Source organism: Eptatretus burgeri, chromosome 3 (genome assembly GCF_056783735.1).
Source record: "Eptatretus burgeri isolate ZD-2024b chromosome 3, Ebu_testis_v1, whole genome shotgun sequence".
Classification (NCBI taxonomy): Eukaryota; Metazoa; Chordata; class Myxini; order Myxiniformes; family Myxinidae; genus Eptatretus; species Eptatretus burgeri.
Genome location: NC_140963.1, coordinates 1,495,092 through 1,522,591, shown reverse-complemented (window position 1 = coordinate 1,522,591; position 27,500 = coordinate 1,495,092). Strand labels below are relative to the sequence as shown.

General features: G+C 45.0%; 1 protein-coding gene across 5 annotated transcripts in view; it reads left to right on the top strand.

Moving 5' to 3' along the window:
* The window catches only part of LOC147029286 (dual specificity calcium/calmodulin-dependent 3',5'-cyclic nucleotide phosphodiesterase 1A-like), a 413,056-nt gene that overhangs the window by 241,593 nt on the left and 143,963 nt on the right, over positions 1-27,500 (top strand). For all 5 annotated transcript variants that reach the window (XM_085872225.1, XM_085872224.1, XM_085872226.1 and 2 more), the window contains 4 exons: positions 5,744-5,857; positions 9,159-9,341; positions 19,865-19,931; positions 20,558-20,674. In XM_085872225.1, coding sequence (XP_085728351.1) covers positions 5,744-5,857; positions 9,159-9,341; positions 19,865-19,931; positions 20,558-20,674 — 481 coding nt within the window. The remainder of the gene's footprint in view (positions 1-5,743; positions 5,858-9,158; positions 9,342-19,864; positions 19,932-20,557; positions 20,675-27,500) is intronic.

Genomic DNA, 27,500 nt, shown 5'->3' with positions numbered 1-27,500 from the left:
GTTTTGAAAACAAACTTTTCCTTGGGATCCGCAGTATTTGGTTCATCTACCGGTAATCTACTCAACATACCCGTGTTGGCATTTTGCTTAGAGGTATGGTACTCTATGTGGCAAGTATACCCAGACAACAACAATGCCCAATGTTGAAGTCTCACTGTAGTAAGGGGTGGAATTCCTGTTTTTGGTCCAACATATACATATCAAGGGCTGGTGATCCGTTACCAGCCTGAAATTCTGGCCATATAAGTACAAATGGAATGTATTTATGCCACACACAATTGCCAACCCCTCCTTCTCAATCTGTGCATCATCTTTCTCTGAAACACTCAGGGGTTCTCGAGGCATATGCTGTCGGACTTTCTGATCCATCTTCTAGTTTGTGACTTGATATCATCCCCAGGCCCTGGGGTCTAGCATCCACACTTAACACTTGTGGTTTCTTTGCGTCATCATACAGCAAAACCTTATCACCTGTGAGACCGTTTTTTGCGTACACAAACACCTCCTCACTCTTTGCAGACCACGGCCACTTTGTGTGCTGGTTCAATTGGTTGTAGAGAGGTTGCAGGTTGGAAGGGAACAAAATTTCCATCATTATTTAGCATGGCTGAAAATGACTTTAGTTCTGAAACATTTTTATGTCTGGAGGCCTTCTGAATCACCTCCACTTTGCTCTGTTAGGGGCAGATTCCTTCTGCATCCAACAAACGACCAAAATACTCAAGTTCAACTTTGAAAAATTTGCATTTTTCACCATTTCAACACACATTGTGTTTGTTAAGCCCACCAAACACTTTCTCAAGAACTCTAATATATTCTTCTACCGTCTCTGTAGCTACTCTGATATCATCAATGTAACAAAGCACATGATCTAAACCTGCCAAAATCTTATCCATGATGGCGTGAAACAGGTGGTGCAGTTTTCACATCAAAACACAAACGTATTGTTGCCAATAAACCTTTCTGGGTGTTTAACACCATCAACCTTGCTGATTCTTCACCAGAAATAACTGGTTACATGCACCGGTTCAATCTAACTTTGAGAAGACATTAGTTTGTGTACCATTTTGTGTGACTTTGGCAACCACATCCTGAATGTTGGGGAGTTTGTACCCATCATCCTCAATGGCGTCGTTAACGGCTTAACAATCACCACAAACCCTCACGTTGTTTGGTTTGTGCACATTAACTGATGATGATTCCCAATCACTACGCTCTATAGGGTACAAAATATCCTCCTTAATTTGCCTGTCAGTCTGGTGTTGGCTTCGCAGTTAAGGTGGCTGGCTTTGGACCTAAGGGTCCTGAGTTTGAGCCTCTGTTTTCCCTTGAATTAACACCAGGTGAGGTTTACTCAACATGTCATCCTTTCAAGGCTGGTGAAATGGGTACCTGTGTACTGGCGTAATAACCAGTTGGAGTAACCTACATTGGAGTGATGACCTGTCTCAGACAGTGCTCCTTGCCAAACTAACAAACACAATGTTTTGCTAACAAACACAATGTGCGTAACTGCCTCAGCAGCACTATGTGCCTTTCTAGTGTGAAAGGAATAGTATTATATTATTATTATTATTATTATTATTATTATTATTAATTAGCCTGTCATACTTATCTTCTACAATAGAATACGGTATCGGTTTAACTTTCTGAAGCATTGGTTTTGCATCAGGTTTTAGCTTGAGAGACGCGGTCAACCCTTTTATGCCTATACCCTCACTCGAGAACAATGAGCTATTCCAATTTAACAGCTTGTTAAACTCCGGTGGGAATTCACTTGATTGAGGGACAGGAACCTCGGGCTTTGCAATCCTTGTAACGGAGAAGATACTTTCCCAATCAAGCTTTATCTTACTCAGCCAATTCGTCCCCAACAAGGATGGACGATTTCCTTTTACAAGAACAAGTTCGAACATGAACTCTTGGTTGTCCCCATACCTTACTGGTACCTTAGTACATCCAACAATAGTAACTCTAATGTGGTACGAAAATGTATTTTTCGGCCTGGCCCAGTTAACCCCCTCCTGCACAGTGGTCATGTGAAGAGGTTTCCTTGTTTCGGGACAAGGTGACGATTTTGCCAGTTTTTCCTCGTCTTCCTTTTCTTTGTAGCCGTAATTCACATTTCGTAGCTCTCATCCTTCTTTATGACGAATTTCAATAAAAAACAAAAACAAAAACTATTTCCCCTCTATAACTGGGTGTAGTTATTTTGTTGCTTTCCAATGGAAATTCAGACAACTTATCATCATCGCATCCAGTTTCTGGAACAGTTGAGCTTGATGCTCCGTGTCAAGTTCCATGACAATCTCTGTGTGACCTATCGTCTTACTGAGCCTTACCGGCTTTACTTTACTGGTTGTTTCACTGTTACAGTGGACAAACCAAGACCCTTAATGGTCGTTTTCCTGACCACTGTCCAAATCAGTGTTGTAGTTCACCGACGAATCGACATATTTGGTTGAACTTTTCATAGGGCACATTTTCCGTACATGTCCTATTTTACCACCGCTACCTGCCAAGACCACCGGAAAATATAAAAACACCCCAATACATTAATAGGGATCACGCTGATCCTATTTGGCAAGTCTGGATGGAATCAGCCCACAATTGTAAGAGTAATTGTACCACAAACAAACACACAGACACCGGTCCGTGAATTATAGTGAGGATAAGGGAAGAAAGGAGGAAGTGACTGTGAATTTAACGTTCCATCTTTATTTACTTTTAATATTGTTCTTAACAAACGGGGATAGGAACAATGCAGGCATGATAGGTCAAATGGCCTTCTCATGTGCCAAAGTTCCCTGTGTATATTTATGTAACATTGTTAAGAACAGGAAGAAATGGGAAGGGGAGGAAAAACTGTTGGGGGAGAGGGTGCATGGAGTTGGAAGAGGGAGATTTAGCCATTTGGAAAGGGGTGTGGGGGGGGGGTGGACTTGGGTTGGAAAGGGAATTGAGTACTTGGGGTTTGGGGCAGTTGAGGATTGTAGAAGAAGAAAGGGGGAGGGGTGACAGAGTTGGCTTGGGGGAGGGAGGGCAGAGAGGGGACAGATTTAGGATTGAGGGAATTGTAGTTTTTGAAGGGGAGGGGAGGGGTGGAGTTGAAGACATTGGGTTGGGAGGGGTTTGAGGATTTGAAGAAAAGGTGAGGGCACAATGACATGGGATTGTGTGTGGGTGTGGTGGGGGGGGGAGAGGGGTGTTAAGGGCATGGTCACATTTTTGAGGTTTTTGTGTTCTTTTCTGTTTTTGGGGACTTTGGGGTCTTTTGGGTATTCAGGGTATTTTAGGTGTTTGGAGTATTTTGGGTCTTTTAGATCATTGGGGGTATTTTGAGTCTTGTGGGTCTTTTGGATTTTTTGTGGGTCTTTTGGGTCTTCATGGTGTTCATGGTCTTCAAGATATTTTGGGTCTTCATCTTTTGGGTCTTCTGCATCTTTTTGGTCTTCGAGGTCTTCGTGATCTTTTGCGTCTTCTGAGTCTTTTGGGTCTTTGTGATCTTTGGGATATTTAGGGTCTTCAGGGGTCTTCATGGTCTTCAGGGTCTTTTGGTTTTAGGGGTCTTTTGGGTTCTTTGGGTGTCTTCGTGGATCTTTGTGGGTCTTTTGGGTCTCCGTGGTCTTTTGGATCTTAGGGGTGTTTTTGGGCCTTTTGGGTCTTTGGGGTCTTTTAGCTCTTTTGCGTCTTTTGCGTCTTTAGGGTCCTTAGGGTCTTAGAAAGTCTTAGAAGGTCTTAGAAGGTCTTCAAAGGTCTAAGGGGTCTCAGCAGTCTAAGGGGTTTAAAGGTACATTACAATAGTACGTAAATAATAGACATGCAGTCACAAGGCTGGATGGACGTACGGAAGGAAGGAAGGAAGGATGGATGCACTTCGAGACTGAGCTCGATGGAAAGATGTGATTCCTGTGGGGTGATTGAAAAGCATCTGTCACAGCTTGCCCATACACACTGAAGCAAATTACATGTCTGCTTCATCTGATTCAAGCCTTACAGTTAAAATGTGCTATTCATAGAGCACTGCACCGTGCTTTCTCTCACCTTTTCTGATCGACCGACACAAAAGGTTAAGATGCTGTTATTATGGCACTCTGTCTGTTCAGCTGCCGTTGGTATTCCCACTTTGCTTGAAGTATATAACCTGTTTGCGGTGATGAACCAAAGCATACGAGTCGCACGCCAATGGTGACAAACAATAGTACTCTAAAAATACACATCTTTTCATATTTATCATTTTCACTGTCCATACATTGTTACAAAACACCCAAAGAATGATACCCTAATTGAATTATCCACCTCGTTTTCACTCCCTCCCACCCCATCCCAGAATATTTTGCACAAAATACGTTTTATATATTGTTGTATGAATGTCAAAATTAAATTATTCTTATTAGATTCCCAATATTTTACTTTCTGTAGAAGAATAGATCAGATTGTGTGACACCCTCTGAGAGGAATAGTTTCACCCTCTTCTAAGCCTGGTGTTGGCTTAGTGGTTTGGGTGGCTGGCTTGGGATTCTCGGTTGGTTTTGTGGTGAGGGTGGTGAGCTTGGGATCCTAGGGTGCTGAGTTTGAGCCCAGTTTGCTGCTGAATCAACACAAAGTGGGGTCGACTCAGCCCGTCATCCTTCTGAGGTCAGTGAAATGAGTACCAGTGAACTGGGAGAGGGGCACAGCATTAGTGGCACAGCTGTGCTTCCAAGAAATGATTACTTTCCAGCAGCCAAGCCGCCATTTGCAAGAACATAACTCTTTTCTGCAAAAGCATGGCTTCGCCTGCTGCTAAGCCTGCCGAATGCTCTGCAGGTCGTCTCGACATCCGGTCACTCGGGGAGACTGGGGGTGATTGGGATATCCTCTCTCATCAAGTGCCAATGTGTTGGCACTAAATAGTAACAACATATTGGCCACTGGGATCAACAATTTCTATCTGCCAAATATACTGCACATATAGTTTTTGGCCCTATCTCTCAATTTTAGAAATTAGGCCTTTGTTGATCTTTTGATCTGAAAAATAATTGGTTGAATTAATTGACCTGATATGCAAATCCTGTTCAAATTTCAAATCAATCGGATGAAAATTGAGGATTTTCGAAATTGCACCTAAGTTGTTGACTTTTGGCCCATGTTGACCTTTTGGCATATGCTGACTTCAAGAATAGTTGGTGGTTGTATTCAGTGAGCTGATATGAAAATACTCTTCAAAATTTCAAGTCAATTGAATAAAAATTGACAATTTTAGAAATTTTGGCCGATGTTGACCTCAAAAATAGTTGGTGGTTGAATTCAGCGACTTGATATGCAAATGCTCTTCAAATTTCAAGTCAATCGGATGAAAATTGAGGATTGTAGAAATTCGAAAAAGTTGTTGATCTTTGGCCAACGATGACCTTTTGACGTCAAAAATAAATAGGATTCTGTTGGCCACCCACTCCACCATTTGGTGGTTTCGTGAAGATCAGTTTAAAATTGTGACCTGTAAGCGATTAAAAGTGAACGGACAGACAAACAAACGGAAGCCATCAACATACTTGTCAATTTTTTTTTTTTGCTTCGTAACAAATGGACCCAAATGCAATGCCCTCTCCTCTAGCGAGGGTATAAATATAGTGTGTAAACTGTTGTGTAATGTTCGTTCTTTGAAGTTCATGAAAGTCTTGGTTTCCATTGCATACTCTGTTTTTATTTCCGGTGTACTCAAATTTATACACCAAGACGCTGTGCTATATTGTTGGTGCAGATTACGATGCATTGTGAAACAACTAGAGCGAGGAGAGCTACCTTTGTTGGACCTCAAGAAAAACCTGGAATATGCAGCCTCTGTACTGGAAGCTGTCTACATCGATGAGACCAGGTAGGAAGCGTCTTGCTTTTACCTACCAGAAGTTGATGTTTTTTTTTTTTACAAACATTTGGAATTTCATATTGATAGCAAAAGCACACGTGTATTGGCTTTTCTAATTGTATGCTCAGATGGGTTCAGGATAGTGTTTGTCATTATTCAGAAAATTAGACCTTGTGTTTTTTTTTCTTCTTTGTATACATAGTTGATGCACTGAATGGATCAGGACATAACATGAGAGAGAGAGAGAGAGAGAGAGAGAGAGAGAGAGAGAGAGAGAGAGAGAGAGAGAGAGAGAGAGAGAGAGAGAGAGAGAGAGAGAGAGAGAGAGAGAGAGAGAGAGAGAGAGAGATAGATAGATAGATAGATAGATAGATAGATATCTTTTTCCTTTTGTTTTTTTGCCAAATCTTTTTCTGTGGACCATTTTATCCCAAGATGACCCTCAAAAATTTTCATACTGATCGGATGTGGCGTTCTACATATGCAATTATGACGTTATCATGAGGGCACCTATGATGTCATAAAAAAATCAGTCTCATTCCCCATGAGGAGTGCTTGCTTCATGCCAAGTTTCAATTTTTTCCTTGGTGTGGTTTCAGAGATACAGAGGTCCAAAGTTTTTCCATTTTTCCAATATGGCTGCAACACCACGTGACCTATGACGTCATAATAATTAAAACATTCTGCATGAGTAGTCACACCAATGTTGAAAATTTCTTCTCAATCTGATAAGCGGTTGCGGAGAAAAACACAAAAGTTCTGTGTCGACAAACAAACAAACAAACAGACCCAAATACAATACCCTCTCCGAATCCTTTGGCGAGGGTAAACATACAGAAAGGGGTGAAAACATTACCTCCTTCCATCTTCGGTGGCAGAGGTAATTTAACGTTTCATTTTTACAAGTTTCTTCAATCATGGTGTTGTAATGTTTGCTTGGAGTGCCCTTCAAGCTTCGATCTCTACAAGTTTCCATGGCGTTACCGTGGCATGGTTGTCCATGTGGACGTCTGCGTTGTTAAGAAAGCAAAATACATTCGATGATTACAATGAGAAAAAAATATTTTCAGTTGAAAAGCAATAAATCGCCATATCATGGCAGGATAGCTGAGAGGTACACATGCTCGCTTTAAGCTGTCTAGCCTGGGTTTGAATCTTGACCCAGCTATGAAATGTCATCCCGCTGTTTCACAGGCAGGTGATTCATCAATGTGTATGCCATCTATCCAGATGAATGTTAAACTGGCCATCACATCTGCCGGAATTCCTCCCCCCTCTCCTCTCCCCCTCTTCCCCTCTGCACTCTCCCCTCCCCTCTCTCCCTCTTCCCCTCTCTTGCCCCTCTCCCTCTCTCACCCCTAACCCACCTCTCTCTCTCTCTCTCTCTCTCTCTCTCTCTCTCTCTCTCTCTCTCTCTCTCTCTCTCTCTCTCTCTCTCTCTCTCACTCACTCCTCTGCCTCTCTCACCTCTACCCTACCCCTCTCCCATCCCTCTCCCTCTCTCCCACCCCTCTCCCTCTCAATCCCACCCCTCCCCCACCTTGCTTCCCCACCCATCTCCTCTGTTGAGGGGACTGCAGCATGTACAAATCAGATTTGTAGTGAGCCGACTAGAGAGGTGCAAAGGTCGCTGCATGTGCGAGCAGTCATATATTCAGGCAGACCTTTGCCAGGTAGATAACATGGGTTTTAAATGCTCTCGCCAGGTTTTATATGTAACCAGGCAGTTAAAAAGAAAATGTTTCTGTTTGGGTATGTTTTATTGCCATTCCCTTCCCCTCCCCTCACGCTGACTTCCCCACCCCTTCTGCTGCCTTCCCTTCTCTTCCCTCCATGCTGCTTTCCCTTCCCCTCACACTGCATTATCTTCCCCTCACGCTGCCTTACCTTCCCTTGCCCCATGCTGCCTTTCCTCCCATCACACTGCCTTCCCTCCACTTACTGTCACGCTTACCTCCTCCCGATTCTCCTCCCCCCTACCCCCATGGACATCTCCCCGGCTGACTTTACATGCTGTATTAATGTGCTGTTTTAATGCAACCCATTTTGTTTAATCCTGTACTGCCCCCCACTCCCCCTTCTTCATACGTTCCACTTCCAAACGCCCCTCCCTTATGGAGAACTCCTCCCCTTATGCTTACCTCTTCCCAACCCCCCCACTTCCCACTTCCCTCTCTTCTCCTCGCTCGCACCCCCCCCCACCAGAGTGTTTGGTGACATTTGGTGAGGCATCGATTTCCCCACCCACCCCTCCCTTACTTGCTCTTCCAACCTTCATAGCTCCACCCTCCCTCCCCTCTCCCTCCTTCATCTACTCTCTCACTCCCCACCTCCCCTCTCTGCCCTCTCCTCTTTCACTCTCTCCCCCTCCCCTCTGTCCTCTTGCCCTCCCCCCCTTCCCTACCTCCTCTCTCCCTCCTCTCCCTCTTACTCCCCCCTTTATTATTGTTGTTCGTGAAGCGACCAGTTGTATTTGCTAGTTGAAAAGAAATCACAGATCGACACTTCAAACAGTCGAGAAATACTTTGTAAAATACACATGAACTAAACATTCATCCTGTCTTCATCATGACAGACTACACATACCTCACTCTATGTGTACTACAGTAAATTAATGTGTTCAGAACTGCTTTCTGCTTTGATACATTGACCAGGCAACAGAAGGAAGATTAAAAGTCGATTTGGCTCAGTACAAGGCTAAAGAAAGACTTAATATTGATATTGATTGTCTCTAAAACCTCCAATAAGGTAAAACGTGTTTATGGCCATGCTGCATGTGCATATTTACAGAAGAATTAAATCCATGTAATTAGTAAAATAGTGAAGATTCAAAGGCAGACTTCATCATGCCAAACTTTGAAAAGGGACCACTTCTTGTGTGTACTACAGTATATACTGTATTCAGATGTCTAATACTGTGCTATACATCTCCAAAAACCATATTTGATACTTTTTCTGTTTGAATTGTTCTGCTGTGATCCATCGACCACATACCAGAAGTGAGATTAACAGCACATCTTTCCAGCTTCAAAAATGCTCTAAAATAACAAAATATTTTTGCCTCTAAATGTAATAACTCCAATTAAATAGGATGTGTGTTTGATTGATTGTCTTATTACATACATGTACATTCATCAATATTTTATGCTCTGATCAATATGTAATGGATGTTATACGATACATGTGTCTCATTGCATGATGAATTTCAAGGGATTATGATTAAGTGGTGGTGCTATTTTGTCACATGTCAGACCATTTTTCCAAACTCTTGGCAAACCTGAGTCATGTCATACGATGTTGTGGAATGCAGACGTTTGCTGGATACAGAAGACGAACTCAGTGATTTGCGCTCTGATGCTGTCCCATCAGAGGTGCGTGATTGGCTTGCCTCCACATTTACACGCCAAATGGGCCTAATGCTGAAACGATCTGAGGAGAAACCACGTTTCCGCAGCATTGTGCATGCTGTGCAAGCTGGTATTTTTGTTGAGAGGTACGTATATACACTTTGCTATTTACCCCCTATTCACTGCTGTGGCTTGGCAATGTAAATTTTCACCATTTTTGCCAAATTTTTCCAAACATTTAGTATGAACACGTGTTAAACACATGTAAATATTGCAGTGAAGGAACATTTTAATACCGTGCATGAATTAATAGCACCCTTTATAAAAAAAAAATTTGAAGCAGATGAGGTCAATAAACCAGATTTAAGGCTGTAAAGGTAGGTTTTACCTTCAGGTTGATGGCAACCTCAGCAGTACCCCCCTCCCATTATAAAAGAGAGCAGGTATTAAACATTTAGTATACTGTACACATAAAATGACATCAAACTCTTTATGCACTCCGTGCGCAGCAGCTTGCAATTGCTCTCCATTCAAACTGATGCATTTCACACATGAATACACTATTTCATCATTATCCATTGCCTTGTTTGTGGTTTATCCAACATCTTGGTGTGAACTGCCAAAAATAATTTTCTTAATGAGAAAATATTTCCTTAAAATGAGAAACGTTTTCCTGAAACAAGAAAACCATGACAAAGTATTTTTTGTGGCTTGAAAACTTTTCTCATTGTTTTCTTGTTTAAAGAATGCTTTCCTTATTTTAAGAAAATATTTTCTCATTAAGGAAATAGCCTGGCATTGGCTGAATGGTGAGGGTGGTGGGCTTGGGATCCTCGGATCCTGAGTTCAAATCCTGCTCAGTTGTGCAATTAATACCAGGTGGGGTTGACTTTGCTTGCATACTCCAAGGTCGGCAAAATAAGTGCCAGCATGTGTGTCGGTATCCTGTGTCGGAGTGGCGACCTATCCAGGATTGTGCCCAATAGCCAAGGAGAATGCTAGGCAGCACCAACGCTCTGCACAGAGTTTGGATGGAAGGTTGACTCAGCCTGTCATCCTTCTGAGGTTGGTGAAATGAGCACCAGTGTGCTGATAATAAGGGCGTCCCTAACCAATGATGCAACCAGCAACCAAAAAGGCTATACATGATTGGTACTAAGAAAAAATATTTTGGCAATGACTGTTAGTCCCAATCCTGGATACAGGAGGAGTTCCAAATCATCCACCTGCAACAACACGGACAGTGGTCTTGAAGGCACTCCACAACTCTTCAGGATTCCCTAAAACACACAGACTCCTCAAATCCCCACTCAGCCTGTTTGCAACCTCCTCAACTACTCTTTCATCCTTGAGCTTGGCAACATCCAACCCAGGCTCGGATGATTTGAACTGGATTTGAACTGCAACTTCAGAGTTGCTACAACAACAAGCCTGTGGTTGGTATTGAGGAACTGTGCACTCAGGTAGACTCTGTAGTTCTCGATCATCCTCCAGCGATCATCAACGAGCACATGGTAAAATCTTATTGACACACCACCAGCATTGGAATACCAAATCCAGTGATGAGCCTGTGGGTACTGAAACCATGAACCAGTCACCCTACGTGCACATCTTCTTGCAAAGTTCAGAAATTTAGTGCTATTCTGGTTCACAGTTCCAGACCCATGGAGACCAACACATGTCTCATAACCATCCCTATCAGAACTAGTCAATGCATTGAAATACCCCAAGACTAGAAGAGTATCTTGCCTGGGGCACCGAACAACCACAGACTTGAGCATAGTATTGAATTCCTCCTTCACAGTGAGATCACTCGCCTCAGTTTAAGCATAAACAGAGACAAGGGAAATGAAACCCAAGGAGTGACGAATCCTCAGTCTCATAATATGCTCGTTGACTAATGTTACCTCAATGATCATGGGAGTCAGCTTATTGGATACAGCTACAGCAATCCATTGGGCATGATAACCATCAGAGTGACCACACCAGCAGGAGTACCCACCTGCCATGACTTCACCACTGTCTGGTCTCTGAACCTCAGAGAGTGCTGCAATACCAATGTTCAAATGCTGGAGCTCAGGTGATAGCAGAGACAGATGATCATCCTCTCTTTGTGATAGGACATTCCAGGCACACACCTGAAGGGACCACCTCAGCTTAACCTGAGGAAACTGCCATCTGGTGGAGGACACCTCAGCATCACCCCGAGACACACTACCGCAACCCGACTCAGGAAGGTTAGTTACCCTGTACTTTTCCTCCTATGATCAAAGATTGGAGGTCCCGAAGGTTTTGCTCCAATCCCGTTGTCAGATAAAAGCTTGATGTGGTGAATTTAATCATGAGTAAAAGTCTGTAAATGAACGATTAAAATTGATGGTTACATGTTAAAAGTTTCGTTTGGGACGGATCGGTAAATTGTAATATATATACTGCTTGATGCAATGAGCTAATTTTGACTGTAAATGGCAGTATTGTACTGTAAACTGCCTGGTAAGGTTCGTGTCGATCCTGGAATGTTCTCAGACGAAACTTCCAGTGTTGTCTCAAATCGCATTTGCTGGAGCACACGGGATTGTTCTGTGATACTATATAAACCCGTGAGAGGGAGGTGTAGAGAGACTGGTGACGTGTGACGAGCTGTGTGTTCTCATCATCCCATGCTCAATTTAACTCTGAGTGAACAAGGTGTTAATGTCCAGAGCGGTTGTTAACACGTGGAACGATTGTAATCAGGTTGATTATAACTCATAAAGATTGTGTGTCGGGAAAGAATTCCTGTGAGCTCTTTAAATCAACCTGGACGGCCCATCATACGAGTGGACACCGCGACAAGACAAATGTTTGACAACCCCAAAGGACGATGTGAGCGTGAGCACCCGTGAGTTGTGCCGGCAGGACTGGGACAATGGGTGGCGGAAATAACTCAACGTGGGAATCGGAGTTGGACATTGCACGTAACGGTGAACTTCCTTATTTGACTTTGTATCTGTTTGTTTGAAATACATGTTTCAAAAACGTTACGATGTTGAGGTGGTCATTGTAACGCCACTCAGAAGTCACAGACACCAACTGAGAAAGATCCAATTTGAGTGGTAGCTGACCTGTGCGTTCGTCCAGACTCATGAAGCTCAAAGCTTGGATTGTAGTTGTTGGAGGACGTGCTGAGTCCAGCACCATGAACTACGTACGTACACCAAAGGGAGGGAAAGCCTGAAGGTGTGCGCGTATCTTCCACCCCCCCCCACACCCCCCTCGACACCAATCATCCGGTGAGCTGCCTGCAAAGGGCAGTTTTCCTCCAGTTTTCAGTTTTCTTTCCTTTTGGTGTGTTTTGTGGAATGAAGTGTTTTCCGGTGTCCGGAGTGCAAATCCTGCCACCAACCTTCTCGAATAAGATAACCCAACTTTAGGAGGACATCCACAGACACAGTTGGGCACCAGATATGAATGGCCATTGGCTCGCAAGGGGCTCCTCCACCTTTTGGCAAGTTTTATTTTTAATCCTTCTGGGTGTCCATATCCATATACCTTCCTCACCAAGAAACCAGGTGGGGGAGACGGATTAGTTGCCGCCAACCCGACCATGAAACGAGTTTGTAGAGGTTTATATATTACTTGCAGCAAGTCACAGATCTGATCTGGCCTGACCTGATCTGAATATATAACAAACACATTTTACAATTGGCCTCCAAAGCCAGTCATCCTCCATTGTACAAAGTCCTTCATTTACACACCTGAACTCCTCCCATCTTCAAGGCTGGCTCCCCTGACACACCTTGCTCAACTTCACATCGTATAAAGCAAGGACTTCAAGATTATTGTAATCTCCTACGATGAAGCTGAGTCTATGGGCCAATTACTTTCCCATCACAGACTGGTCGGTTGTCTCTCTTTCTTGTACCGCCTCCTTTCTAGTCTTGCACCCTCTGCTCTTTCCATGCTCCCCCCCAGGTTTCTGTAAGGCACACACGGCCCACCCTCAACCCGCTTCTCGTGAAACTACCTAAATCCAGGATCACTGCTTACCTCCACTCATTCGTTCCTCTTTTCCCCACCTGTGGAACCAACTTCTGAATTCTCTTAAATCTCATTCTTCCCCCCAAGTCTTTGTCACCACCATCTCAGAATTCCCCATCCAAAACCATGACATTTTCAAGCCTCATTAACACCCTCCTCCAAACCCCCAAGTCAATCTCTTTCCAAATTTCCACTTTTTCCTTGCAGAGAGTTTCCTTCTGTTTCCATCTTGTCCACCTCATGCATCCTCCCCTACCCCTCATTCCTCCCCACATCCATTGATTCTCCACATCTTCCTCTATATTGTCGTTCAACCCAGCTGTTGTTGCCCCCCCCCCCACTGCTGTTCCTTTTGTTATGTTGCATCCTTATCCATTCAGTGTTGTAGCTCTTCCACAAGCCCTTGACTCTGTACACAAAAATATAAAAATAAAAAGAGGAACGAATTAGTGGAGGTGAGCACTCATTTTGGATTTTGTGAGTTTCATCAGAAGGGGGTTGCTGGTGGACCACATGCTTCCTGCTAAAACCTTGGTGGATGGGGGAGGGTGGGGGAAGGTGGTGAGTGGGGAACCACAGAAAGAGCAAAGGGTGCAGTATTAGGAAAGAGGCGGTAAGAAGACAGAGAGACCACCGACCTGTCTGTGATGGGAAAGTGAAAAGCAAATAGACTTAATTTTTTCGTGGAAGATTTCCATGATCTTCATTTCAGGAATTTCCAATGATGTTTGAAAGCATTGGTTTCCATTGTTGGCTTAATGGTTGGGGTGGTGGGCTTGGAATCCTAGGGTCCTGAGTTCAAATCCCGTTCAGCTGTTGAATTAATATCAGGTGGGGTTGACTCGGCCTGTCATCCTTCCGAGGTCGGCAAAATGAGTGCCAGCATGCTGGTATACTGTGTCGGAGTGGCGACCCGTCCAGGATTGTGCCCAATAGCCAAGGAGACTGTTTAAGCAGCACCAACGCTCTGCACAGAGTATGGTCCCAATGGATGGATGGATTGGTTTCCATGGTGTGAACTGATTGAAGTGTGAGACAGGGGTGCCAGCTCTATCCTCTTAAAGTTATGGTTTCTTGTCCATGCTCTATCGTTTTTAATTGCTGAACATCAAACAAGGAAGCAACGTTTACCACTTTTATCTCACCTGGAACTTAGTTCAGGTGAGGTATTGATATTGCGCGGTGTCTGTCACTCAGTCTATAAACACTTGGATCTTCTTCTCTGAAACGACACACATGATATTTACGAAACTTGACCACAACCTTCATCATCTGTGATGTACCAAAGTTGTTCATGACATTAATAAATCAGGGTCTGAGGGGGTACATAGGGGGGTTGACCACCAAATATGTACTTGCTTTCTTCTCCAAAACTACACACACAAATTCAATGAAACGTTGCCACAACCTTCTTGCTGACCTGTACGCTTTTCTCTAACCCCTCTTCTTCTTCCTGTACCTTTCGTCGAACTTCCAGCTTCCTTCTGCGTTTGCTGATCCAAATTTACCGACACCTACACAATTTTTCTTCAACCTTTCCTTTTCCTAATCTTACGTAATCTTAATGAAATATAAAACAAACAAAAATGGTTTCTTAAAATGTTACAACCTCCTCTTTCACACGTGTAGTTGTCGGTACTGAATCATAATTCACGAATCTTCTACTTCTTCTTGAAGGCTGTTTTAAATTCGACTTTTCTTTCATCCCGTGTCTAAAATGTCCCAATGTTACGGCGTTTCTTTTCTCCATTCTCTTAATTCTCCTTCGTTGCATCCCTCACGTAATGTCTTTAATCACATCTCTGACTTAAAAATGTTAAAACTCCCAGTTTGTAATGTACGTTAGTGTTCCATGAATCGTCCTTTATTTCCAACTTCAGTGCCAATTCACCCCACCTCCTTAAATCTACCTCCTCCTAACCCCTCACCTGATGTAACTCCTCCTTACCCCTCCCATCTTGCCCCTCATCCTACCTCTGCTCTTGGCACCTCCTCACTCTCTTCTGCTTCAGGATCAGCTCCTCCTCTGTTGTCCCAAAGTGTGTGTTGTTCTAACATCTGTGGACTCCGTTTTAACCTAACAGATATCTCACTCTCTCAATCAGTACACTCATCACCAAAAACATGCTCCTTCTTTCCTCTCAGCACACCTCCTCTTCTTACCAACCCCTCAAATCTTCTACCTCCCCCTGCCTGCCTGCTCCCTTCTTCACCATACCTCTACCAAGTGTCATCCTTCCCCTCCACCCACCTCTCCCATCGCCCTCCTTCACCTTGTCTCCCCCCATTCTCAAAGCTCTCCTCTCACCCCTCCCTCTCAAAGCAACCTTCACACTCTTCCCCTCCAAGCCTCCTCCGCAACTTTCTCAAAAACTCCCCCACCTCGAGCTTCTCCCTCAACTCTCCCCCTCACTCCCAGTTCCTAAAGTTGCCCCTCCTCACATCCACAAAGCTGCCTCCTTCTCCACCCTCGCTCTTCCATCTCATCACTCCACCCCGTCCAATCTTCAACTGCCCGCTGCCCCTCTCTTATTGCTCACCACTGTACCTCAACCCAGCACCACTGAGCCTTTTCTCCTCCTCATCCGACCCTCCCCTAGCTCTTCTGCACCCCCCACACTCTTTCAACAACTCTCCTTACCTCCTCCCCTCCTCCCTTGTCCTACCCTGCCCTCCCCCCTCCACCCAAAAACTCCTCCCCTCCCTCTTCCTCAACAGTGTGGACCTCAAACATCCAAGGCCTTCTCTCAAACTTGACAGATCTTTCCATACAGGTTGCCACTGACAAACCAGACATAGTCTGCTTAACAGAAACCTTCCTCCTTCAAGACGTCTCTGACTCCCTAGTATGTCTCCCTGGATACTCCCTCTCTCGGTATGACAGATCTGAGCCTCGTCCTGGCGGCGAAGTTGCTCTCTTCATCAAAAACTCTATTCCTCACTCACCATGCAGTGACCTCTCTCCCCCACACCCCCAGGAATACCTCTGGCTACGGCTTCCCTCCACTTCCACCTCATGTTTATATGTGTGTTGCACCGTCCACCAAACAGTGATGACTCCATTTACATCTTGCTTTCCGAAAACATGGACCAACTTCTATCCTCTCATCCCAACTCTCTCTTCCTCATATGTGGTGACTTTCTTTGTCATCATGCCAGTTGGCTCGTTGTGGGTAGCTCTCTCACCTGTCATGTCACTGAGCGAAAGATTTCGGTGACTCAATGGAATTGAATCAATCGGTCAATTTCCCAACCCGGATCTCAACCAACGGTACTCTATCTCTTCTGTATTTGATTTTTACCAATTTCCCTGAAAATATGTGTTCTTCCTCCACTCCAATCAGTTCATCTGACCCCATGCTTGTAAAAGTAAGCCTCTCTCTGGCTGTTATCAGAGAACCACCTGAGTGTCATCGAGTCTGGCATTTCACACAGGCTGACTGGCAGGAACTTCAAGCAGCCATCAAACTTCTAGACCGGTCTCTCATCTCTACTTTCTCTGACATCAACTCATCCTGGGAATTCTTTCATAGAAACTTGCTCTCTATTATGCACAGATTTATCACATCTCGTCTTCAGTTGTCCTACTCTTCCTCACACCCTTTGTACCCTGAATCTTGTGGCAAGGAAGGTGTCCTGAAACAACTTGCCTTTGCCTCATGGAAGGCAAACCCAACTGAAGGAAATCTCAGTTCCTTCCACAAAGCTCGGAACAAGTGTATACTCAGGAGAGCTAGAAAACAACATCTTTCTCATCTCAAGTCTGAACTCTCAAACCTTTCTCCCTCCTCAAAATCCTGGTGGCATCGAGTTAAGTCTGCTTCTGATGTATGTTCCCCCTCCATCCCCTCCCTTACCTCAAATGGCCGCACTGCTGATACCGCACGTGAAAAGGCTGAATGCCAAAACTCGGTGTGTGCTTCTAAATCTTGTGTCCCAAATGCATCGCTTTCTGTACCCAGCTTACCCAGTCACACCCAACTATTGCTGGACTCTGTGTCCTTTTCTCCTGACAAAGTGGAGAGCTTGCTGTGAAACCTCGATTCAGATTCTGCATCCGGTCCAGACGGCATCAGCCCACATGTGCTAACCCGCTCTCCTGCTCTTGCTCACCCGCTCTCTGTTATATTCGCCATCTCATTTGCTCAAGGTCATCTGCCTTCTCCTTAGAAATCAGCAAACATTACCGCTTGGCATAAAAAGGTGCTCAAACAGATCCCTGCAACGACAGACCAATCAGCCTTCTCCCAATCATCAGCAAGGTTATAAAATCCATCATCACTTCAGACATTAAATCCTTCCTCTTCTCCAATGGCTTGATTTGCGATCATCAATTTGGTTTCAGACCAGGTCACTCTACCCTGGATATGCTGCTTCTGCTCTCCCAGCAATGGATGGAGGTCCTCAATGCCAGACAGGAAATCCAAGCCGTATCCCTGGTCATATCACGTGCTTTTGACACGGTCTGGCACCCTGCCCTACTCACCAAACTCTCTTCCTATGGTATCCAAGGGCATCTCCCCTCATGGCTCGCAGACTTTTTCTCCTGCCGCAGCCAACATGTGGCCCTTAATGGAGTTCTCTCATTCCCTCTTCCTTTCCAGGCTGCAGTTCCTCAAGGCAGCGTTCTGGGCCCTGTTGTTTTTTCTGGTTTTCATCAATGATCTCTCTGATTCTCTGAAAAATCCTCTTTATCTCTTTGCTGATGACTCCACCCTCTGCCGTACCATGTCATCCCTCAGACCGGCAAGCAGCAGCCTCTTGACTCTGCAGATCTGGGTAAAATCACAAACTGGTCCAACACATGGAACATGTTTTTCAATCCGGAGAAATCTCACACACTCACTATGTCTCTCTGAAACGACCATTTGGACCCCCCCCACCCCACCATCCACTTTCTCAACAAACCAGAGCTCCTGACCACAAACAAAGCTTTCATCTGCAGCCTGATGGAGTACTGCTCTCCCCTTTGGGCCGGTGCTCCCTCCTCACACCTTTCTCGGCCTCACGCTATGGAAAGCAAGGCATTTAGGATCATTGGCATGTCCCGTGATGAGGCTGAGTCTTTGGGTCTCTCACTCTCTCACTGCAGGCTGGGCAATGGTCTTTCTGTCTACTACCATCTCCATTCTGACCCCCCCCACTCTGTCTGAAATATGCCCCCCCCCCCAATATTTCATCAGGGCGCTCAAGGTCTGCAAGCAACCTCCTTCTGGTAAAACTCCCAAAGTCAGGAATCATTGCTCACCTTCAATCTTTCATTCCTCTCTTTTCCACATTTGGATCAAACTCCCACTCTCTTCAATCCCACCCTTCCCTCCCGGTCTTCAGAACAGCTGTTTACCACCATCTCTTATCTTCCCCCATCCAACACCATGATCTTTTCTGCCCTCCCCCCCCCAACCCACCCCTAACCCACATCCTTCAAATTCCCTGCTTTCCTTCCTGAAAGTCCCTTGGTGTCCATCTTATTTTCCCAGTGTACCCCTCTCCCTCCCTCTCCCTTCCACAGATCTTCTGTCTCTGTTCCACACTGTTTGTCCTTCCCTCTCCCACCCCTCTTGTCTCCTGCTCCCCTTATTGTACGTTCTGTGCATTAGCTCTTATACGGGCCTCTACGGTGTATACAAAAAAAAGTAGCAAAGTTTATTCACACCATAAAAAATCGGTCCCGAAGGGGTTATATGGGGTGGGGGTGGGGGTGGTTGGGGTTGCCCCCCAAATTATGTATTTGCTTTCTTCTCTGAAATTACACACACAATTTCGATGAAAGTTGACCACAACCTTCATCACCCATGATGTACGAAAGTTTGTTTACACGATTTAAAAAAATCAGGGTCTAAGTGGGTTTACGGGAGTGGGTAGGTGTGGGGGGGGGGGTACTCCCCAAAAATAGGTATTTGCTGGAACATTGGCTCATTGGTACATTTTACTGCTTCCATCCCACAATGACTCTGACCGAGTCTGGTTTGGAGTTTGTTACAATTTATGACCTGTTACCTTCTGAAAAGAGCAGGATAAATAGTATTTAACTGTGCAAAGCATTCGATGATTGATCTTTTATGTCAGATTTCTTTTTTTGTGCATATGGGAACATAAATGACTTCCTACAAATATATCTGGTCAGGAAATTATGGATCTGTTTTTGCACCTCCTTGATGCAGTATTTTCTTCTTGTAAATGAAAAAGTTTGTAACACTCTCACTTCATTCTCTTCATGGTGTTCCGTGTTATCTGTGCAGTATCCAACTAAAAGAAAGCGATGTCCGTGTATCTGTACGTCTGTTCCGTATGGAATCGAAAATGGCTTAGTCTACTTCAACCACATTTTGCATTCTTGCTTGGGGTACTCAAGGTCAGGACATGGGTATAAAAACAATCCCCCCAACCCCATATCCCTCACTCCCCCATGCCCCCCCTCCCCTGTGAGTGTGGGGAAATAACTTGCATTTTTCGCCTGTACATGTGGAATAGTGCAACTTGTCGAACCAGTGACCCCTGCTGAAAGGAGTAGTATTGCGGGTGTGGAAATTCTGTAAACATCCTCTCGCCATTGACTCGTTTTCTCCATTTCTAACCATGTCTGTATTTGCACGTCATGTACTTTTCAAGTTCTCAGGAATATTTTCTCATTCGCATTGCTCCTCAGGATGTATCGACGAACATCGAGCATGATTGGGCTGAATTATCCACCAGCAGTGATATCGGTCTTGAAGGTCAGTGGTTTGTTCCCCGTCCATGGCATTATTAATGACGTTTCTCATTGTGTGAAATGTCATAATCGTCATAATTTGATTTGTTGTGCAGCACTTCGCTGTTGGTTTGCATCATTGCTGGAACCATGGGTTGCATTGCCCCTTGTAGGTGAAAGCAGGAATTTGTAATACGTTCAGGGTGCTGGCGATAACCAACCTCCTCTTCACGAATGATTCCGTGGGCCCTTTAACACGCACCGACTAATGCAAGCAAGCAGCACACCCTGCTTAACGTCAATATGATGGACTGCACACGTTGATGTGTGGCTCTGCCTGTGAATCATCAGGAATGCAGTTTATAACTGAGCCGACATTTGAACCCTGACTAGACAGCTCAAAGGCGAGTGCACATACCCCAAAGTGGTGAGTACCCCTAAACGATCTTGCCAGTCCAATAGAGAGTGGTGGAGTATCCCGAGATGATCTTGCTAGCACAATGGAGTGGTGAGTACTCCTCAGGCCGAGACGATGGAGTGATGAAGCCAATAAATCGATATACCTTTGAGAATGTTGTCTGGTCAGAATTTTACTTCGAGCTGTTTTCGTTTTGTGAGTAAAACTCGAAATATTTACGTTTATTCACACAGAACATAGACAAGTGGTCTTTCAATGTTTTTGCACTGAATGAAGCAAGTGGAGACCATGCACTCAAATTTATTGTTTATGATCTACTTACAAGATACGACCTCATCGCCAGATTCAAGGTAAGAAGCTGCATTATTTACATTGCAGTGCCCCCATTGAACATTTGTCTTCCTGTTCCTAATTGCTGATTAAACATGCAATTATTATTCTAATTTTCTTCATTTACACATTTTCACATTTTTTATTCTGAGCTTTTATCAATTGGAAACTGGATCCAATGAAGTAAATATTTGGATAAAATTAATCTCAATCCTAGCATTTTCTACTTACAATGTTTTTGCTGTTTCCTCCAATTGATGTCGGATTTCTCGGAGTTAATCAACTGTACACACTGAAACATTTCGAGAAACTTCTAGATCTACTCTCGTGTTATCATAATGTTCTCTGCAGTTAAACAGGTTGTCCAATGGGGATTGGGGGAATGCTCGTTACACTCCAACTCCACATATTTCGATTTACCCGTCGATCACATCACATGCCTTCTGGTTCAATGGTGTGCATTAGCGGGAACAATCATCTGAGTGCCAGACAGATGGTTGCTCTTTGCGGATTATGCAGTTTTACCGTGTGAGACATAAACCACAGTGATTCTCACCTAACAGTCAGGAGGTGTGTTTGATGTTTATACGACAAATGTGGTCATCATTCGTTCGATGTTTGTCGATATGCCGACCTGATGAGGGCAAATAAGCCCGAATTCCAGAGAGGCGGCTTCGTTTGATGTTTAACTGATGTTGACCAAATAATCTTTGTCTGTTTGACATAGTCACCAGGCCGAGGCCTCTGCGTTGCAGGTGGCACTTTGGTGTTGGACTATGCCCAATGGAGATGAGATGGGGTGGGTGGGAGGTGGTGCTCGTCACACTCCACGTTTTCACACACGCACACACGCACACACGCGCACACGCACACACGTACACACGTAGATGGAAGAATTTAATGGGGAATTTTGCATTGTGTCGATTTGCTCGGTCCGTGGACGAGTAATATGTGAGCTTCAGTCTTATGTGTCACCACAGGAGGAGTGGTGCGGTGGCAATTAGCTATATAGAGGGTGGTGCGGTGTTAACCAATTACCTATATGTTAATTAGTTAGGCAGAGGATGTAGAGCGCAAAAGAGAAGGCATGCACAAGAGAGGAGAGGTGGTTCAGTGTGAGGGGCTTTGAAGTACTGCAAAGGACGGGAGATTGGTCGCACGTGTGGTTGGTGAGAGGCTTCTGACCGGATAGAAATAGACATCGGTTTGATCGAGATCGATGGCAGGCAGGCTTGCACACGTGTGGATTGTGGAAGGCTTCCGTCTGGATAGAATGGGAGATTGGCAGAGCGCACACACAAGGTCGGTGTGAGGAATGCACAAGGCAGGTGGCGCCTTTGGAGAGAGGAAGGCTGGCACATTTTGAGCCTTCGTGTGGAAAGCTGCTTGCGGATTGCCTGACGTACATCTGCCCTGCCACAAGAGCAGTAATGGCGCCATTTTCGCACGTGTGCACTTGCTGGTGGAAGCGCTTCCATTTACAAGTTTGACAAGAACCACCTCTGTGCCTAGCTGAGTTCCAGGATACTTAAAAAGGGGTTTTTTCTTTTCATTTTGTGTCAGCCTTTGTCTGTATTTGCATCTGTGCGCAAGGCCTCGACAGTAGCATCTATTTTTTATTATTATTATTATTATTGTTATTATTATTATTATTATTTCCTTTTGAATTATCACCTTGTAAATATTTGTGTATGTTCATTAAATGTGTTTATTTTGAAGATGCTGAATTTGTGAAATTGAAGTGGGTTCAAGGATAAACCCCTTGTGCTGTTCTGGTGCAGTGCCCCTGTGCCGTGCTCCTCCGCCCGTCCACCTTTACCCTCCACCATGCTCTTCGAGCACGTGTTATAATCTCCGTCGATCAACGTGTCCGCCTCCTCTTAATATGAGACCGCTCGGCCATCCTGGGAGGTGCGTGGTGTTAACCATCCGGCACCACAAACTTGGGCTGGTCACCCCGTGACAATATGTTTACATTCATTCATTCATTCATTCAAATATATATATATATATATATATATATATATATATATATATATATATATATATATATATATATATATATATATATATATTGTTGTGGTTGACGAAATTCGCAAACCACCATTCAGGTCCCGTAGGTGAGATATCTCTGTAAGTATATGTGTAGTTAGGCCCAAACCCGTTGTTTAGAGAGAATAAATGTTATTCATTCGGGCTGCGACCCTTTTAGATAGCCGTTTTTCTTTTACTATCTTTATTTTGGACCAGCCGCCATTACTACCACCACAACCACCACCAACCACGTCTCAACAGCCATCACACAACAACCACCAACCGCAACGCCGCTTCACAACAACAACAACAACAACAACGCCAACAGCCACGACCCTTGCCGTCACATCTCGCTCTCGCAACCATCGCATCACCACCATTCCCGCGCCGCTTGTGGGCACCGATCCTGGACTCGTACAGGGCGCGCACCGAGCAGCGGGTGCAAAAACACCAGCCTTTCCGAGAAATCGGATCAAGAGCGATTCACGCCCACTTCTGTTCCGTCCTATCAGCGAGCGTGGAGCGATTTGGGCCCCGCCTCCAGGTGCGTCGGAGTATAATCGCTATATGCAGAATCGCGGATCAAGAATCATTCACGCCCACTTTTCCTCTGTCCAATGGGGAGCGTGGCTCCGCCCCCGAGCAATTCCTGATCCAAAAATCTGCATATGATTTCTCCTGTCGCACTATAAAGCGCCGAGCGCGGAGCAAATCGAGGCAGTTGGATGGAGTTGAGAAGAGTGGAGAGTGGGAGAGTTGGAGAGTTGTGGCAGCGGCGAAAGCAGTCGAGAGAGTGTCTGTCCGGGTCCCGAGAGGCTGGAGAAGTGAAGAAGCTTCGTGGAGGTCGGCGCTCGTGTCAGAGTCAGGGAGCTGCGGAGAGGGGAGGCCGGTAACGCGATCGAGGTCGCAGTGGAGTCGCTCATCACGGGACCCAAGCCATCCAGATATCCTCTTTCCCCCAAGCATCAACAACCCCCCCCTGTTTCCCCCCGCGCTGAGATAGTGTGAGAAGGGGGCCCCGTTCCCACCTCATTCCAGGCAGTGCCAGCGAGGCCCGCGGAGTCGGGGCGCCGCCGCCATTTTGCGGCTCATCACCAGACGGGTAGGCTCGACGCGGTCTCGGCCCCAGGCCCGTCTGCCCCCTTGTCGATGAGGGTGGCCCCTTCCTTTTTCTTTTGCTTTGAGTATATGTGTTGTCAGGCGCCGTCTGTGAAGTAAAACTGTATAAGTGTTGCCGTGTGCTCGGTAGTCGGTAGTAGATCTGTAGTGTGTTTTTCTTTTGTTGCATTTGCTTTTTGTGCAGAATTGTAGTGTTACTTTTACATTTGCTTTTGGTGCATAATTGTAATTGTATATGTGTGCTTTCCGTTTGCCGCGGAATAAATGTGCTTTATGTTGAACTGTTTTTCCCGTTTCGCTTCGTCTTTTCTTTAATTGAATCTCCATCTTACTTCACGTAAAGGGTTGGTCGTGGGCTAAATACGCCCAATAATTAATCGAACCGTCGAGGTTGACGATAACACCGCTCGGTTATCCCGATAGTACGGAACGGGTCGCTTAAAGTGGCCCGTGTCCGAAGTCGACCTGTGGCGAGGTGCGATCGCCCGGTCTACCCTCCGTGTGGGTACTTAGGTAGGTCGAATTTGGCGAGCAACCCTATCCCACGCGGGGGGCAGATTGGCACGATCGTGGTGAGGCCGAAAGGCCCACCCGTGACTAGTTCCCGGCGTTAGTCCGAGAGGGTCACGACGGGATTGTCCGTCCGGTGGGCGACGTGCCGCGATCCGAGTTACGTGGCCGCTCGCACGCCGGCGGGCGCGAATCCGCAACAATATATATATATATATATATATAGATATATATACATATATATATATATATATATATATATATATATATATATATATATATATATATATATAGATATATATACATATATATATATATATATATATATATATGTATACAGAAAATAAGCCTGGTGTTGGCGCAGTGGTTAGGGCAGTGGCTTGGGATCCAAAAGGTCCTGAGTTCAAGCCCCTTGGGCCACTGAATTAATACACCAGGGGGTTGACTCAGCCCGTCATCCTTCCGAGGTCGACGAAATGAGTACCAGTATACTGGGCCGGTGTATACCCCGGTTAAAATAGGTGTACCATATCCCTGTGTCGTAAGAGGTGACCAGGGTTGCGTCAGGAAGGGCATCTGGTGTAAAACATGTGCCAAATCACTATGCGGATCATACGGATGATCCGCTGTGGCGACCCCTCACGGGAGCAGTCGAAAGAATAAGAAGAAGAGAGAGTTATATATATATATATATATATATATATACACACAGAAAATACAGCTCTGAAAAAAAAAAAAGAGACCACACCAAAAAAAATTTAAATCAGCATCTCCACATGTATGGCAGCCATTCCATTCCAGTGTCTGTTGAATTCCAACACAGGCACACCTCATTATCCCGCCTCCTCCCGGAGAAAGGGAGCAGGATATTGTAATCTTCCGGTTTGTTTGTCTGTCTGTCTATTAGCAACTTTACGGCAAAACGGCTTCAGCAAACACTATCAAGTTTAATCCACAGGTGGGCAATGAACCTTGGACAATGCCATTAACTTTTGGGTCCAATTGGATCAAAGGTCAAGGTCACGAAAAGATGAAAATCGTTTTTCACTCATAACTTCGTCAAAAATGATCCGATTTACTTCAAACTATGCTTATAGTGAACCTTATTCTATTTGTCACTTATAATCCCAACAATCCTATCGTGAAAAATGCATATTTGTGAAGATCGGTAGGGTCCGAAGTTTTGGGCGTCATGGCCATCGGTCAAAATAACAAATTGGCCTTGAAAGGTCAAAATCATTTTACGGTCATAACTTCATCAAAAATGGTTTAATTGACTTCAAACTAAGACTAAAATATTCCTTATTATATTCCTTATAATCAACATTCAGGTTCAGGATGTGTCAAATTTAAATTTGATCCCCAAAATAACTTTATGCCTTAAATGGGCAGGTTTTGTTGTGCCTGGCCTGGCACCACTTGTTCTACTTAGGCCTAAGTCACATTTGCCACGGCGGCCGTGGGGTCTTCAAAATCTACGGCCACGAGCAATTATACGGCGGCCGCAGTATTTCCACGGTCACACAATGTAGCAGTCACATATGTTTTTATTTCTTGGGTAGCTGCACGGCATATTTATAAATTGTGGAGACCAAAAACGTGGGGGTGCCGTACGTCGCAAACGTACATTTGATTTGATGTCGCATGGTGACCTTAGGGCGTTCCTGCGGCGGCCATAGAATTTTCAAGGCAGATGCAAGGTGCCCGTAAGGCGACCGCAGGGGGGCCCTAAGGCGAATGTGCGGCCAGACGGATGGTAACGAGTGGGGTTTTTTATTTTATTTTTTACCAGTTTTTTGTTTCAGCTTGTCGAATTGCTACGGCGAATGTAGAAATGAAAAAAGTTATAACTCTGCGTTATAATTCCACGGCGACCTTACGACCTGTAAAATAGAGCCAAACGGCGTAGGGCCACCCTGAGGCCAGCGCAGAAATTCTGCGGCAGCCGGACGCTTCTGTCAATTCAGAGGGTGTACGGCCGCCGTATCCTTGCCGTAGAGCAAATGTGACTTAGGCCTTAGGTCTTAGAAATTGTGGAGACCGAAAACGTGGGGTTGCCGTACGGTCTGATTTGATGTCGCACGGTGACCTTAAGGGGGCCCTGCGGCAGACATATAATTTTCAAGGCAGATGCAAGGTAGCCTCAAGGTTTCCGCAAGGGGACCGCAGGGGGGCCCTAAGGCGATCGTGCGGCCAGACGGACGGTAACGAGTGGGTTAATTTTTTTTTTTACCAGTTTTTTTGTTTCAGATTGTCGAATTGCTACGGCGAACGTAGAAATGAAAAAAGTTATAACTCCGCGTTATAATTCCACGGTGACCTTACGGCCTGTAAAAGATAGCCGAATGGAGTAGGGCCACCCTGAGGCCACCACAGAAACTCTGTGGCCGCCGCACGTTTCTGTCAATTCAGAGGTCGTACGGCCGCCGTATCCTCGCCGTAGAGCAAATGTGACTTAGGCCTTAGTGAGGAACTGATTAGGTGATCACCTGAACTGAATCTTATTTAACAAAGAAAAGTATAAAACCACTGCTGTGGTCATCACTATCCTCTTGCAATAGGACCAGCTGGATGGCAAAAACAGTGCTAGCAGTACCTCAAAAGTAATTGGAATCAAAAAAATAACTAGTGACCATGCCAAAAGAGTTGAAAAGAAAAGTTTTGAGTGAGGAAAAGAAGGATTCAAATTCTGCCTTTTATGGATATTTTCAGAGGGATACAGTGAGCATCACGTTGCTTCCATCCTTAAAATTTCAAAGACGGCGGTTCATAAAAACAAGGTCAAGCAGCAGACATGGGGGACAACAAAGCTACAGACTGGCAGAGGGTGAAAACGACTTTCCACTGACCGGGATGACCACCAACTCATTCGAATGTCACTCAACAACCGTAGGATGACATCAAGTGACCGACACAAAGAATGGCAAACGGCAGCTGGGGTGAAGTGCACGGCGAGGACTGTTCGAAACAGGCTCCTAGGGGCAGGGCTGAAGTATTGCAAAGCTAGAAAAAAGCCCTTCATCAATGAGAAGCAAAGAAGAGCCAGGCTGAGGTTTGCAAAAGACCATAAGGATTGGACCGTAGAGGACTGGAGTAAGGTCATCTTCTCTGATGACTCCAATTTTCAGATTTGCCGAACATCTGGTCATCTAATGGTTAGACGGAGACCTGGAGAGGCCAACA